General features: G+C 42.7%; 1 protein-coding gene across 1 annotated transcript in view; it reads left to right on the forward strand.

Annotated features, from left to right (window-relative positions):
• zfhx4 (zinc finger homeobox 4) overlaps positions 1-16,218 on the forward strand; it is a 71,443-nt gene that overhangs the window by 15,558 nt on the left and 39,667 nt on the right. Inside the window, exons 2-3 of the mRNA XM_084399341.1 lie at positions 684-3,271; positions 4,352-4,854. Of these exons, the coding sequence (XP_084255467.1) occupies positions 730-3,271; positions 4,352-4,854 (3,045 nt within the window). The 5' untranslated portion in view covers positions 684-729. The remainder of the gene's footprint in view (positions 1-683; positions 3,272-4,351; positions 4,855-16,218) is intronic.

Below are 16,218 nucleotides of genomic sequence, written 5' to 3' on the forward strand. Positions count from 1 at the left end.
TTTGTGAGCTGCCAAGGATGAAAAATGAAAAACAAAAAAGTGAAAAGAAATTGCGAGACGGCCCTCCCGGGGTGACTGGACTGGGTGTGGTAAATATTAATTTGAGTTTGGGGTGATTGTCAGAGAGGCAAAAGCATGGGTTAGAATTTGGATGGCTGCTTACTCAGGGCTTGTTAGATACCTGCTGGGGGATCTCTCTGAGGGAAGATTTGGAGTAAGCTGATTTACTGAATAACATAGGAACCAAAGAGATACCGCCTCTCTCTGCCAAAGTGGTCATGATTTGAATGTGGTGGTTCATCCCCCTTTTCTTTGCTTATTGTAATTATGTTGCAGTGATAAAGGGGCTCACAGAAACTTTTGTGTGGGAGTGGATTGATTTTAAGGCGAGTGCTGCACTGGTTATTGAAAAAGTCTCATACTTAAACCTTTTTTTATAACTATTGAAATCTCTTGATAACTTTTGCTAAAATCTGCTAAGTGTGTGTCTGTGCATTTTTTAAATTATACAGCTTTTTTTCTAGATAGATATCTGCTGCTAATTTTTGAGCTAATTCACGAGTAATTGCAGAGCAGGAATGTTCTCTGTATTATCAAGGACAGCACTTGCTGAAGATCAAGTACGCCATCATTATACACATTCTAATATGCCTTTGCTCTCTTTTGTTTTTTTATTTATACAGGTCCCTGACAGGCTGGATGAAATGAGATCCCCATGTAGCGATTACCATGGAAACTTGTGACTCCCCTTCTCTCTCAAGGCAGGAAAATGGGCAGCAGATATCAAAGCTACGTGAGACGACACATCTTGATAATGAGGTGCCAGAGAAAGTCCCTGGGATGGAGCCTGACAAGGAAAACAGCCCTGCGGATGACAACCTGAGGAAGGAGGAGAGCCGTCGAGAGACTGCATCAGGATTGAACGTGGAGAATGCGATAGGCGTGGCCACTAAAGAGATCCCCTGCAACGAATGTGCCACTTCCTTCTCTAGTTTACAAAAATACATGGAGCACCACTGCCCGAACGCTCGCCTTCCCCTTCTGAAGGACGAGAACGAGAGCGAGGTCAGTGACCTTGAGGACAGCGATGTAGAGAACCTGACAGGAGAGATAGTTTACCAGCCAGATGGCTCAGCTTTTATTCTTGAGGACTCCAAAGAAGGTGGCCAGGATGCCCAGTCAGGGGTCAAAAGCCTCTTCTCCCCAGCACGGTTTTCAAACTCCCAAACTGCTGCTGGGGACAAGACTGAGCAGTCGGCCACAGCCCCCATGTCCTTTTATCCACAAGTGATCAATACCTTTCACATCGCTTCATCCCTCGGGAAACCATTTATGGCCGATCAGGCTTTCCCAAATACCTCAGCATTAGCAGGAGATGGTCCTGTGTTGCACAGTTTCCGTGTCTACGATCTCCGACACAAGAGTGATAAAGACTATCTTACCATTGATGGTGCAGCCAAAAACTCCTGTGTGTCCAAAGATGTTCCAAACAATGTGGACTTGTCTAAATTTGATGGTTGCATTAGTGATGGGAAAAGGAAACCTATTCTGATGTGTTTCTTGTGCAAGTTGTCTTTTGGTTATAGTAGGTCATTTGTAACCCATGCTGTGCATGATCATCGGATGACCCTCAATGAGCAGGAGCAGAAGCTCCTTAGTAATAAATATGTCTCTGCCATCATACAGGGCATTGGTAAAGACAAAGAACCTCTTATAAGCTTTCTGGAACCAAAAAAAAACAATTCTGTGTTACCACATTTTTCTACTGCAAACTTCATGGGCCCTGATCCAGGCATTCACAGCCTGTGGAACACCATTCACATGGATAACGGTGATTCCCTGCAGGCTGGTTTCGCCTTCCTGAAAGGAAGTGCCAGTTTGGCATCTTCTGCAGACCAGTCGCCCAGGAGTGCCCAGATGCCAAAGGCTGAACTGAACCTCGGGGTTGCGGCCACCTCGGCGCTCAAGTCCCCCGTCTGCTCCGCGTTTCTCCAGCGCTCGTCACCAGGGGCTGGGTGCAGGGATCAGGAGAGCAACTGTGAACGGCAGAAGGACGTTAGCACTTTGCATGCGAATGGTGAGCTCCCCATCAAATGCGAGCCCAGAGATGTGGCTGATGCTGAGGACGACGAAGACATGTATTCGAACGAGCTCGACGATGATGGTGTTTGTGAACTTGGAGATAGTACCAGTAGCAAAGATTTCCCTCTCTTAAACCAAAGCATTTCTCCTTTTTCGTCCAGTGTGCTAAAATTTAGTGAAAGGGGTACTACTTCCTCTGTGACTTTTGCCAATGACCTAGAGAAGACAAAGCAAGCTGCTGCCAGCTTGGACTACAGCAATGACTCTACGAGTGGAGGCTGCGACTCCAACAGCGGCAGGGATGGCAGTCCACCATCTCTTCCTCTTGACCTGATGCGACGAGACGACGAGAGCCCAGGCCCACTGCACCAGCATGCTGCCACGCCCAGCACCCCTGGCACCCCTGGCCCAGGAGAGGGCTCTCCTGGAAGTGGAATTGAATGCCCCAAGTGCGACACTGTCTTAGGTTCGTCCCGTTCACTTGGTGGTCACATGACTATGATGCACTCACGGAACTCCTGCAAGACGCTGAAATGCCCCAAATGCAATTGGCACTACAAATACCAGCAGACCCTGGATGCTCACATGAAGGAGAAACACCCAGAGTCTGGAGGCTCTTGTGCCTATTGCCGCACGGGCCAGCCTCATCCTCGACTAGCCCGGGGCGAGAGCTATACCTGTGGCTACAAACCTTTCCGCTGCGAGGTGTGCAACTACTCCACAACCACCAAAGGCAACCTTAGCATACACATGCAGTCAGACAAGCACCTCAACAATGTGCAGACGCTGCAGAACGGAGGAACGGAAGCCATCTACAACCACCCTGCTCCTGTGTCAAACGCCGGCTTGAGCGGATGTGGCACACCCTCGCCCTCCAAGCCCAAACAGAAGCCCACGTGGCGATGTGAGGTCTGCGACTATGAGACCAACGTGGCTCGCAACTTGCGCATTCATATGACAAGTGAGAAACACATGCACAACATGATGCTTCTTCAGCAGAACATGAAGCAGATCCAGCACAACCTGCATCTAGGCTTGGCGCCAGCTGAGGCGGAGCTCTACCAGTACTACCTGGCCCAGAACATCGGCCTCACCGGGATGAAACTGGATAACCCTTCAGACCCACAGATGATGATCAACCCCTTCCAGCTTGACCCTAACACTGCCGCAGCTCTGGCTCCTGGTCACGGTAAGTAGTTTTCCCTTGGATATGCTTGTCACTCACTTTCTTTTGTTCTCTCTTTCCTTCACTGACTCTGGTCTTATTACTCCTGTCATTATTGTATCCTGCTCTCAGTCTGTTCTGTGATTTGAGCTGCCATGTGAGAATCTGCTTCTTCATTTTTTTTTAAACTTAGTCCTTTGCTCCACCCAGAAAAACCTAACACGGATTGTAGGGAACACATTGATCACTAGCAGTAGCAGTTTTTGTTCTTTCACTTTGTCGATGAAGACCAAACACAGCATTTCTGAATCTGTTTCTGTAAGCCTGTGTATTCATCTCATGGATCTTTACCTCCATACTTAGTATAGACTGACACATACACTAGCCTGTCAAGAAATATTGTTTCCACATAGTACTTTTATCTAGCAACTCAGAAACTCTCTGTCTGACAAAATGCTATATTTGTACCTTGTCTTGATCTTGTGTAATTATTAAATTCAAAGCTTTTTTTTCCAGGGGGTTGAGGGTAAGGAAAATGATCCAGTTTGCTTCTAAAAGTGCAGAGATCAAAGACTAAATTACAATTAGATGTAAGCTGATCTGTTTTTTATTATTTAAATTTTTAGGACTACCATTGAAGCTTGCTCATTTTATATTGATCAGTTTCATGTCTTTAAAGAGAGAGAGAGAGAGAGAAACGTGCCTGAGTACAAACTCAGGAATGCCTGGTAGGAGTAATTAAAGCTATCTGATGAGGGAGTTTAGAACTTGAAAGGGATGATTGTAATTGATCCTGATTCAATCCTATTATAGCTTTTTATAGTTAAGGCTTTATAAAAGCCATACTCCTTACTGGGGCTTTATTTTATCAAATCCCTTTGTATGGGTGCCCTACACCAGTCTCTCAGCTCTTTTTTAAATTTCATTTAATAAAAAAAACCCTTTTCTCTTTTTCTCCTCCCTGTGACTGTGCCCCACCTCTTCCCTTCTCCCTCTCTCTCCCTCTCTCCTTCTCTCTCTCTCTCTCTCTCTCTCCCTCTCTCCCTCTCTCCTTCTCTCTCTTTCTCTCTCTCTCTCTTTCTCTCTCTCTCCCTCTCCCCGCAGTAAATAATGAGCTGCCTGCGGAGTTGCGTCTTGTGAGTGGTCAGCTAATGGGTGATGACCTGTCCGTCCTCTCTGCTGGGGAGCTGTCACCTTGCATCAACGACCCGCTGCTGAAACTCTTCCAGTGTGCGGTGTGCAACAAATTCAGCTCTGACAGCCTGGAGGCCCTCAGCGGGCACGTGGCGGCAGAGAGATCGCTTCCGGAAGACGAGTGGAGAGCCGTGATGGGAGACGTCTACCAGTGCAAGCTGTGCAACTACAACACGCAGCTCAAGGCCAATTTCCAGCTACACTGCAAGACCGACAAGCACATGCAGAAGTATCAGCTGGTGGCCCACATCAAGGAAGGTGGCAAAGCCAACCAGTGGCGTCTCAAGTGCATTGCCATCGGCAACCCCGTGCACCTGAAGTGCAATGCCTGTGACTACTACAGCAACAGTGTGGAGAAGCTGAGACTGCATGCAACCAACCAGAGGCACGAAGCGGCGCTGAAGGTCTACAAGGTCAGTTATGTTTACTTTGTGTTGAACTGTGTCATGACACACTGTCCTAGTTCTGTATGTTCTCTGTGTCACATAGGTTAATATTTACTTTGTTTTATTTAACTTGTATTGCATTATACGTATTTTGTCACTGCACTTGAGGGCGGACAGTTAATTCAGTGGTCATGGTCAAAAGAACACAAAAGGTGCACAGTTGTTTTCTAGCACCTTGTTTTTTTATGATGTCAAATGTCATTAGTCCAGCTGTAAATTTGATTTGGCCTTCCATGCTCACCCTTTTCCCAGTTTCCTCTGCTCTCTTTCCTGTAAAGACAGGAATATGCCAGTCAGCCTGTTTACATGATGCATTTCAGAAATCAAACCTAATTGAATTTATGCCAGAAATATCAATATGTTTAACAGTTGGCCAATACTATAGCACTTCACTGAATTTCCACCTCTGTAAAAAGCTGCCCCATCAGCCAGCGTATAACAGCGTCATGTGAACAGCTGACGAATTTTGAACGTGTGACCATGTGTTTGCCCACATGCATTCATAAGAAAGAGAAAATGTCATGATTATTTTTTAGATCTTCCTGCTTTATACCAGTTATTAGACATGTACAAATCACGTCTTAATGTACCTTCTTTTTTTGATTTGCGGGTCATAATTTACTGCTTTGTGCCAGGCCTAAGGCAGATAACTGATCCACAGCGGTGGGGGTTGAACAGAGGCCACTGCAGCCTCATCCTGTTCTTAAGTGCATTTGGGTGTTGACTTACTGGACTTGTGTGATTGCCTGAAACAATAATACTAACATCCTGAAATCATAGACCAGCATCACATCCCAGACACATTAGTGGACTCCTCTGGATAAACTGTATTAACTTAATGAGGATCTATTGACCAGCATTAGTCACTTTTGACTTGTGTGCTCGTAAGCCGTACTGGGCTGTATATTTAGAAAAGTGAATTTAGCAGCTGACAATGGCTAGACTACATAAGAAATTGGCAGCCTTGTGATGATACCAATAATGCGAACAATTAATTTCTTTGACCCAATTACGCATATGGTCATCCAAAAAGGGCTTTTTAAGAGGAAGGTACAACTACTGTCACTTTCACACCGAGAACCTCCTGAAAAAGATTTAGGTCAGAACCAAATGCTCAAAAGGCCTTCCGAGAATAACAAATGATCTGGTTTTCCTTTTTATTTTTTATTTTTTATAACAGAAATGAGACTTTGAGCTGCTTCGTGTTATTAATGTATTCAGACAGTGTTAGAAATACAGAGCAAGTAACTAAACAACAAAGGGCAAATCCTCCAATGGGTGAAGTCAGCATGAGGCAAATAAAGGGCTGAAAGAATCGCATGTGGTATTTGGAGGCCTGGCATTAAAGACACAGTCCATGGGAATGTTTTGAAATCCTCAGCAGTTTAGAAAGGGGTGGGGGGGTCAGGGGGTTTGGCTAATTCTCTAAGCAAATAAAAAGGCTCCATGGCAACAGAGAGCATTTGGGATCACATCGAAAGACAAATAGATTGGAGATTAGAAGAAGAGAAAGGCATAGCTTAGCTATGATCTTAGTAAGTCTCGCAGTAGATTTGTTTCTTCACGTGCATGTGTAGTTGGGTCACTGCCTGATTATTGACATGATTGTTTGCTTTCATTCTGAAATATCTAATTAGAGTTTACCTGATTTTTTTTTTAGGCACTAACACTTACACTTTCTTTTCTAGAACAGCACAGGGCTATGCAGAATATGTAGAATTAAAATGGTCCCTATCTTTTGGGTTTAATCCTAAACCAGCACAACAGTTGTGTTTTTCCTTTTGAAGCTTTGAAATTAGTGATGTAGTAACAGAGAGACATATAATCTAATGTAAGCTGTAGTTCGTATAGTTTTTATTAAACGTTTAAATACTTGCTGAGGTGAAAAAAATATTAACACAAATGGATTTCTACTCGTTTGAGTTTTATTGGCTCACATTTTAAGAAATATTAGAACAGGTGATGGGGGCTGAATTTTGATGGAGAGAGAAGGGTGTCCATTTGACACAGAGGGGGTGAGGGGGTTCGCTCTGGCTCTCTCATCTCCTCGCGCCCCCACCTTTACCCAGAGAGAGGGAAATCTGTTCTACAGATGCGGATTCTAATGCTTTTGGCAGAAACCGGACCGTTTCGCTCTTGTATATTTGGTTGTAAATGTTGGGGAAAAAAAGAAAAAGAGGTTTCTTTATTTGACTAGAAAAACACCTCGTCTTTTATGTTCAAAGGTGAAAGGGTAGTGCACTAAAGAACAAAGTATTGATGACCTTTCCATATGAGCCCCAGAACATAAAGTATCATTATGGCCCAAAATGATTGAGGATACAAACAAAAAGCATATTCAGTATTTTTATTGCAGCTTTGTACCTAAATTTTTTTTTTAAGTAGAGTTCAGATTTTCCAGACATTAAAAAAAGACCTAAATTACATTAGCAGTGCAATGTTTCCTTTTTGTGAAAGACTACGGCTTCTCATAGGTGGTTTTAAAGCTCCCAAGCCCACACCTAAAACAGCCTTGGAATTGTTTATTTTTTTATTTTTTTTACTATTATGACGTAATTCAGCTATTAAAATAAATACAATAGCCTACATATTCTTGACCTGTTAGTGTTTTGCTTTAGCCTACAGTAATGATATATTATCGTTATACAATTTTCGTTAATAAGCACTCAAATAAACGCAGATGTAGTCGAGTGTAAATCTGTCAAGGCCATTCAAAGGCGGTGTAACGCTTGATTAAGAAACGGTGAGAAATGTGTGTTGCTCCAAAGAGCCGATTTGCGCTGGGCACTTGGGTCATTTGAAGCCAAGAATGTTCATGGTCAGTATGTTGGAAGCGGGGGGAAAGGCATATACGACCCACACCTGTTCACCAGGTGGTCCTCGCTGTGCTCTTCTCTTCTATCTCCCACTCTGACTCTCATTTTTCCTCCCCCTCTGTTTGCATTCCCTTCTCTCTCTGTACTTCTCCTCTCTGGAGGCTTGTGTGCAGCACATAAGGATGTCCAGCGTGTATCCCCCAGTTGCGCGTCAGGGGCTATGGACTACTTAATTACAGCAGCCACCCCCCTCCCAGAGCATCCGTCATCAGTCAAGCAGAATTTTTTGTCTGTCTGGAGTGCAAGGCACCATTTCCATATTTGTATTTTCCTCCTCTTTTTTTTTTTTTTTTTCTTCCTTGTCTCCTTTCTCCCCGTTTTGAGCCACAGGGGCCGTAGCACACATAATGCGCCTCTTTCTGGCGGAGGCAGGCGGGGAGATGGAGCTGCAGCGACTGGCTTTCCGTGGCCTTGTCCCCAGGGAGAGGCAGATAGCCCATCTCATTATCCATGATACGGATGGCAACACCATTGGTCGGGGCAGGGAAATGAGAGGGGAAATTAAAAGAGGGGAGCAGAGAAAAGAGGGAGGAGGAGAGAATGCGCGAGTGAGGAGACTGGAATTTCAGATTTATCAAAAGACTTTTCCCAACCCTTTTTTATGATTTTCCCCTTTTATTCTCATCCAGAAGGTCAGTATTTCCTCCTCATTTTCCCCTTTTTTTCTCTCACTCTTTTCCTCTATCTTTCTATACCAAGATGGCTGCCGGTTGATGGGCACATTATATTACAGCACATTCATTACTGAAGGTCAGCCTCACTCCTTCTCATTTGAAAATCAAATGCCCCATATATATGCAGCTCAAATTATTGTCTGTCATTTCCCCCGATCTGATGGTAAAATGGACAGGAGATTGAGTTGAGGGTATTTGCATAAAAAGCCATTGTGCTATAGAAGAACGAGGAGGATCTATTTTGCATGACCCTTCATATAGCATCATCATCATTGTTGTTGTCCCTTGAAAATACGCATTGTATTTTATTTTGGGGCTTTTTTCCACATTTTTTTAATAAATACAGACCGGATTCAAACCAGCATCTCCAACGTGGGCACCAAAATTTTTTATTCTGACAATTCTCGTATCATTTCAAACCTGTATGACTGACTTCTGCATAACATAGAAAATATTTTGAATAATGTATTAACTGTTTTTGTCCATATAATGGAAGTAAATAGCATTGGACCCCAATGACTTTTGAAAACAACATCCTTCAAAAAATCTCCCCAAATGTTCTTCTTTTGTGTTCCGTAAAAAGTTACTTATAACCACCCTGAAGTGCATCAAAATATGTTGTTTTCGATAGATTTGGTTGGTTTAACCTTGTTTGTTGCATTTATTCTCATGCTATCTGCAAAATTAGACACTACCTCATAGAAAGCATCCAAACCTGGGAGGAGATGAGAGAGAGTGGCCGAAAAAGAAAAGCGGATGTGGCCCAGTCTCAGCTGTTTGCCAATAAGAGCTGGTCCCCACAGTGGCATAGGACTTTTTGAACAGGTCCAAACGACCTTATGCAAGCCTGCGCTTTACTTTCCGAAAGCAAACAAAACCACAGGCTCACAAACGCGTCCGTTTATCCACTTACTCTCTGCAGGCATAAAAGTATGTCAGCACTCTCTCTGCCTCCCGCTCTGACCCAACAGCGAGGCCAGATTATTCAGACGCTCTCGTCTTTCACCTGCACGCGGATTACAATGGGAATCTTTCAGGGGAGGGCGCGAGGGGGAGGGGGTATAATTAAAGCATACAGACAGACGAGTGTGGGTGCAAACACAAAGCCCAGGCTTCAGCTAGGCCCTGCTGTCATTAATCCTCATAGATATTAATAGGTATTTCTCCCATCATGCCCTCCCCGCTCATAAGCAGATGGTCATCTCCACACCGGCCCCACAGGACTAACGTTTGCTGACGGACAACTTAAAGCATTGTGATAAAGTGTGGCGCCCCAGACACCCCTCTCTGTTTGGTTATTTCCTGTTTTGCTGTTTTCTTTTCTTTCTATCTTGTGAGACGGGTGGGGGGCCGCCATATGAGGATGCTCTGATATTAATAACCAGATGTGATCTTCCTGTTGGCCCTGGGTCAGAGAGGCCGGCCAGGTCAGCCCATTTGTCTCTGTGCAGGCACTGTGAAGGCTATTGAGTCTGACAGGTATGGGAACCATAGCAGGGGAAATAAGACTTACCGAGCCCTGAAGGGGAGCGTGGCACTCCCAGGAACAAAGAGTGGCAGGAGTTTGTCATTTTTACCCCTTTCCTTTCTTTTCCTCATTCTTTTCTTTTTTTTTCTTCCTCTCTTTTTCACTCCCCTCTCCACCCCTCCATTTCTCGTGGGATTTGGGCCCAGCTTAACAAAGGATGACTCACAGTTCTCTGATAAGGCCAGCCGTGGAAGGACTTGAATTGCAATAATATGATATTCTTGGTGAAATAGCTGGCTGAAGGTAATTAGCTTTGTTTTAACTCTCCAGACACAGACAGAGAGCAAACATATGACTTTGTCTGGAAAGCATTATTGAACAATAAATGTATGCCTGAACGTCACACGTTCCCCTGAGGGTCTCCCCTGTAACTCAGCTGAGATTTTTCTTTCAGCGTTAACCTTTATTCTCCCAGTTATTTTAAGTAGCTACACGCAAGGCTGCATGTTTAAAAAAAGAAGAGTCATCCCAAAGATTATTAGGTCGGTCCACAATTAATGGCAAAGAGAGAGAGAGTTTGCAGAACAGATTGGAATTAAGATCAATATTGACGTGTGTCGTTTAATAAAAGCCAGGCCCAGAACGGATGCCCGAGTGAAGACAGAGCAGCAGTCATGGGTGGCAGTTTTTGCTCACATTAACAGACCTGAATGCAAGAAAGCATTCCTCAAGTAATTGATTTTAAACATTAGGTGCTCACTGAATAGATAAGTAGAGTGTGATATTCGATTACAGAGCAAAGAACTCATTTAACCTCCTGTTCTTTCCTGGCCAGGATTTCCAACACAATACGATTTACCTCCCCTTAGGTTCAGCAGGATTAGACTGCTACTAGTAATCCTTAATGCTTTGAAATAGATCTGATAGAAGTCCCCCTCACTTGTTTGGGATTACACCCATGATTTTTTCCACATTTAGTTAAATTAACCCGTTGAATTATCATTTTTATAATTGTTAAAAGCATTTCCGTGAGATCCAGATGGCCTTTTTGTTTAATGCAGTGAACTTTAATTACAATTTTTCCAACATTCGAATGCTCACCTTAGGTCTCCCCTAGGTATCATGCTTTACTGCATGATCACATGTCTGCATGTCACCAAGCCTAATGGTTCACCCAAAGATGCAATGTATTTGAAAAGAAGGCTGCCTAGTTTTTGTGATTCTCCGGAGAACAAAGGCAAACATTTCAGTAATCTTCAAAGTGGCCAGTGGTATGTCGAGTGGACCGTGGAATGCAAGCTATGGCTAGGGCTTTTCAGCGAAAAAACAATGGCTTTCCTTTTATGGGTTGTAACTGCATAAACTGTGGTTGAGACATTAGCTCTATCAGTTGTATCGACTTACAATACCGCAGTTTGAATTGATGTGTTTATATGCATTAGAAGGAATAGAACATTTATATTTGTCTGTATGTATTTAACATTCTTAATATATCCCTGCCGGCTCTTGATGTGTGGGTTAGTGGGTGGGTAAGGTGTTATTTACTTAGACTCTTTTGATACAGCACAGGTTAAAAGCGTTCACCCCTACAGGCTCGACTCTTGAAGATCTTCGTAGGCAATATGCAAAGCGTTCGGCTAAGGAGTGCTCCCATTGAGGAGTGAGAGCAGTAAAGCAAGAGGCAGGGCTCTTTAAACAAGCTCCTCTCCATGATCCCTCTGCTCTCTTCCTCCCTCCCTCTTCCCCTCCCTCTTATAATAGGATGCAAATCAGGGACCCTCCTCTATGTTGTTGTGGAAGGGGAGAAGGCAGATGGAACATGAAAGGGTTTAATGTTTAAAAGTATGAATAGGGAAAGCACGCAGCGGTGAGTCGGGGCTCATTCCGCTCTTATCAGATTCACAAGGTGGGAGATTGTCTCATCGTTGCATGGGCTCTTTTTAAAGGAAAGATTTCAGCCCGTATACCATGCATCATAATTAGTCGGAATGCCACAGTCTCGTACTGTACTGGCTGAGGGTCACACGCATGGATCATCCTTTCCTGTGCTTCCCACCTGAGACTATGAGCTCATAACTCTTTGTTTGCATTAAAACATGTGCTGAGATGTGAGGGGATGGTATGATACAAGATCTGCTAAATATATATATATATATATATATTGCGAATTCTGCTGTACATTATTCATAATTTTCAAACAACCTTGAAACGGTTTAATACTCAGAATATTTTAATGTAGCTAAAACATTTCAACATTTTTTGTAATAGTATTTTCTGTGTTTGAAGGTAAAGCTTACTATCAGTATTAGCTGAGCCACTGGCACAGTTCAATGTAAAACATGACACATTTTTCTTTATTTTCAAATAATTCAATGGTTTTATACATTTGAGCAGCATTTACTTTTTATATAAATGAATGCAATGTATAAATATATAAAACAATATCAATTATTTGATTAAAGATTATCCATTAATTATTAAATGTGTTATATAATTATTATTATTATTATTACCGGTATTATTATTGTTGTTGTTGTTGTTGTTATTATTATTATTATTGTCTCAAACGTCTTGAGAACCTGATTTTAGACTTACTACTATCCTCAATTGTAGAAAACCAATTTTTTGTGATAGTGTGGCATGAAGATGATGGTGGAGCCTCTGGTCTTTTTCACCTTCTGATGGAGACAGGCAAAGCTTTTAAGGGTAATGGTAAGGTCAGTGGATTTAATGGGAGAGAAGTGTCCAGGCGACAGATTTTAAATCACCATAATATAAATACACCTCCATTTTCATAGGGAGTTTGCTTTCTTTTAAGGCAATTTGAGGAGTAGACGAACACTCGTGTCTGTCTTAGTGGTGGGAAGGATTAGAGGAGTGAAGATTAAGGACTAGTTCTTAATCTTCCATATCAACTACAGAGGTGAGAGGTGATATGCAAATGGAATTTTCAAATACTGCTGCTTCATGTTTAAGTCCAGTGATTCTATTATATAGACAAGGTTAATTTATCTGGTTACCAATCAGCAGCAACTGGATGTCATCACCAGGGTTTCTGGCTTTGTTTCTAAAACTACCTAGACAGCATTTAGGGCATTACAAATGTTTAATCCTGTCTACATAGACAACAAACTGTTGAAAACATTCAAAATGTTTGTTTTAACATTTAAACATGCCTATTATGCTCCAAAAAATGTTAACAATCACAGTTCAAAAGGTTTCCAAAAATATTGTCTAGGCACCTCTGTGTTTTTCTATCTTTTATGTGATATTTAGATAAGCAAAGATCTTCATTACAGTAGGCTCCTTTAAAATATGACCTTCAACAGAGTCAGAGAGTCCAGTGGACCAGTGGGAAGAGCATGTGAATTTGGAATACCATTGCATGAACCCTGTAGTGTCTTAAGTTTTCGTTCATTTCCTTCTGTCATAAGAACATTATTGCAGGCCCAATGATATATGCCAGATCAACAACATTAGCACCACATGGAAATATTTTTCTCCACGTTTCCCTCTTCATCTGTTTACCGTTCGGCGAGAAACGTATGAAGCCATGGAATGATTGGTTCCCAAAGACTTGTGCACTGTTTGCTTTAATAGTGATTCGACAGGAATTGGCGCTTACAGCGATCAATGAAATATTACGTTGCGGATCAATCCACATATTAAAATGCTGGTAAAACACACACACTCAGACTTCGACATGATTAATGTGAATGTAAATATACATGAGAGAAAAAGCAATATTTCCAAAGAAACACACAGAAGTTCTCTTAAGACTTTCCGCAAACCGGCTGTCAATTCGTAGATTTATGTGTTTTTGGTGGATTTCTGTTTAGACCATGCTTGGCTGGCCAACATTTACATGAACTGTTCCAAAGTCATAGCACAGACTGCATTGACATATTGAAGGCCTCATTGCGAACGGCAATATCCACAGTGCGTTGTAGCTCCACAGAACCAGTGTCCTTGGGAAAATGGGGCGTATGTCACCTCAGACCGGTCCTGCCGGTCTGAGCGCGATTACAGTAAATGAGAGGCTGTGGATGGACGCTGCAGCAGTTGTGGGTTTTAGTCGTTTTGGAGGGACCCCGGGGGTGTGTCCCGCTCTCTTTACTGCGTCTCCACAAGCCACCTCAGACGAGAGTGTGCTGCTGAAAGACACATTGTGCTAATTCACTTATTTAACTTGGCATCCGTTTGCAAGGATGATTATTATTATTATATGACCTAAGCAGCAAACCATACAGCCATGCACTGGCAGAATGTCCTAAGCCATAATTACATATGATGAACCAGACGGATTCGGAGGAAAAAAATAAATAGGGGAGGTAATTTGGGGCTCTTTGATGCATTCCTTTGGTTTTGTTGAGGTAGGGGAGAGGGAAAGTTAAAAAGAGATGTTTTTTTTGCTCGTTTTGTGCCTGTAGCGGAAAAGACGGTGGCCTTGTGCACAATCTCTGAATGGAATGTAGGGGGCATACCTCTCGCACAAGAATTTCGCTCAGGTTGCCAACTCCTGCGGTACCCATGATATAACATTACATTTATGTCTCCAGGCTCAATAGTGGTTACTGGTAACATGTGTTTGGACGGTGTCAGCATTGATGGAATCGTATACCTGGCTGGCCTCCAAGTAAGGCTGGAATGTGTTTAAAATGCTTTGAGGAACAAAACAAGCTTTTGTTTATTTTCTTTTGTTTCGTTCCCGGGGTCCCCAGAGTCAGACCGGAAACCGGTGCCTCTTCGAAAGCATAAAAACAAGTATTTAAAAAAAAAAAAGGTGGGAAGAAACAGAAAAAAAAGAAAATTGCTGATAGGATTTATTAAAAATGCTCAAGAACCTTATTATTGCATGTTTTCTTTTTGTTGGACTTTCCCCCCACTAATGACCTAAAAAACAAACATTTGAATGCCCTAATTTGTTTTCGTTTAGAAACAAATTTTTTAACCCTTCGTATTTTTCTTTTCTTGTCTGAAGGAGTCTTGTCATCCTAGCAGAACGGAGCGAATAAACATCCAGTCTCAAACAGCCCTTATCCTTATTCTGAATGCCACTAATGAGTCTGTTTTGTCACTGCAGGCAGTACAAATGAAACCAGTCTCCTACTGCCAACAGCAGACGGGCAGAGGAGAAGGCAACGAGAGGTGTTTTGTAATCATTGAAGTCAGTATAAATAAATAAGTCGCGTCAGGTTAGGGAAAAAACACGCTCCCTGGGAATTGGGGCCTAGGTTGACAGGTGATGGGGAGTCCCTGGTGCTTTGATTTGCATTGTTTTGGCAGCACAGTACGATGGCGTCTTTGCTTTAGAGTCGCCCAACTTATGCCTGATTAGGTCCTGAGAGCCCAGAGAGAGTGAGGGGTGGGTGTTCCTCCTCAGACCCCCTTGCCCACGATCCCGGTCGACTGGATGTGCTCTTTGGCATGCCAAGGGGCACCCAGGGACGACAAGTTAGCTAAAATGATTGGACCCCATGGGGTTTTAGACTCTTGGTTGTTTGCCAAATGCTAATCTAGAACAATTACCCATCAAAGGCAAGAGCGCTCCGCTATATTGTCATAGATAGCCTCTTTGCCACCCACAACAACAGCACTTGGAGCAGTTTCAGAGATTTTCTTAGCGCTTGACAGAATCACTGCGCAATTTATCCTCCAGCTTTCTGCAAAACCAAGTTCAGGTGAGAGAAACTGGAGTCTTATTCTTATTTATTTATTTATTTTAGTAATAAATAGGGCTTCTTTTCTTTGCTAGCAGCATCCTGACTTTTCGGTGGGCAGAATCTGCTACGGGATGCCACAAACATTTTGAACTTTGCAGGTAGTATATAACTGCTTTGTGAGTCTGGCAGTACTAAAAATGGTAAGCTTAAACCTCATAAATCAGAAACCCCAGGCTCAAGTCTCTGAACAGCTTGCACCAGTGCCACAGGGGTCTATAAAAGAAGGAAGAAAAATACTCGATTTCAATATAGGTCTTGAGCAAACAAAGCAGGAATGCTGATAGTGAATAAATTAATATTTTCTAGAGTTATGCACTCTTTCGGCCTTTAAACGTTAGACATGTCTGCTTGCATTGTTTTTTATTAGGACCATAAAAATGGATGCACAGCTGCGATTATGATTCAGACTAATTTAAGACTTGTTCACAAACACAACACAAATCTATTTCATATTAGTATGAAAATAGTAATGGAGGCTTCTAGAAGGGGCTACAACTCAGGATGAGATGCGCATAAATGCAATATGAGGATATGAATGCGACAATAGCTAGCCAATAGCCCTTGAGCAAATGCTTGTTTATTAGCGATAG

The sequence above is a fragment of the Rutilus rutilus genome (genome assembly GCF_951802725.1).
Source record: "Rutilus rutilus genome assembly, chromosome: 24".
NCBI lineage: Eukaryota > Metazoa > Chordata > Actinopteri > Cypriniformes > Leuciscidae > Rutilus > Rutilus rutilus.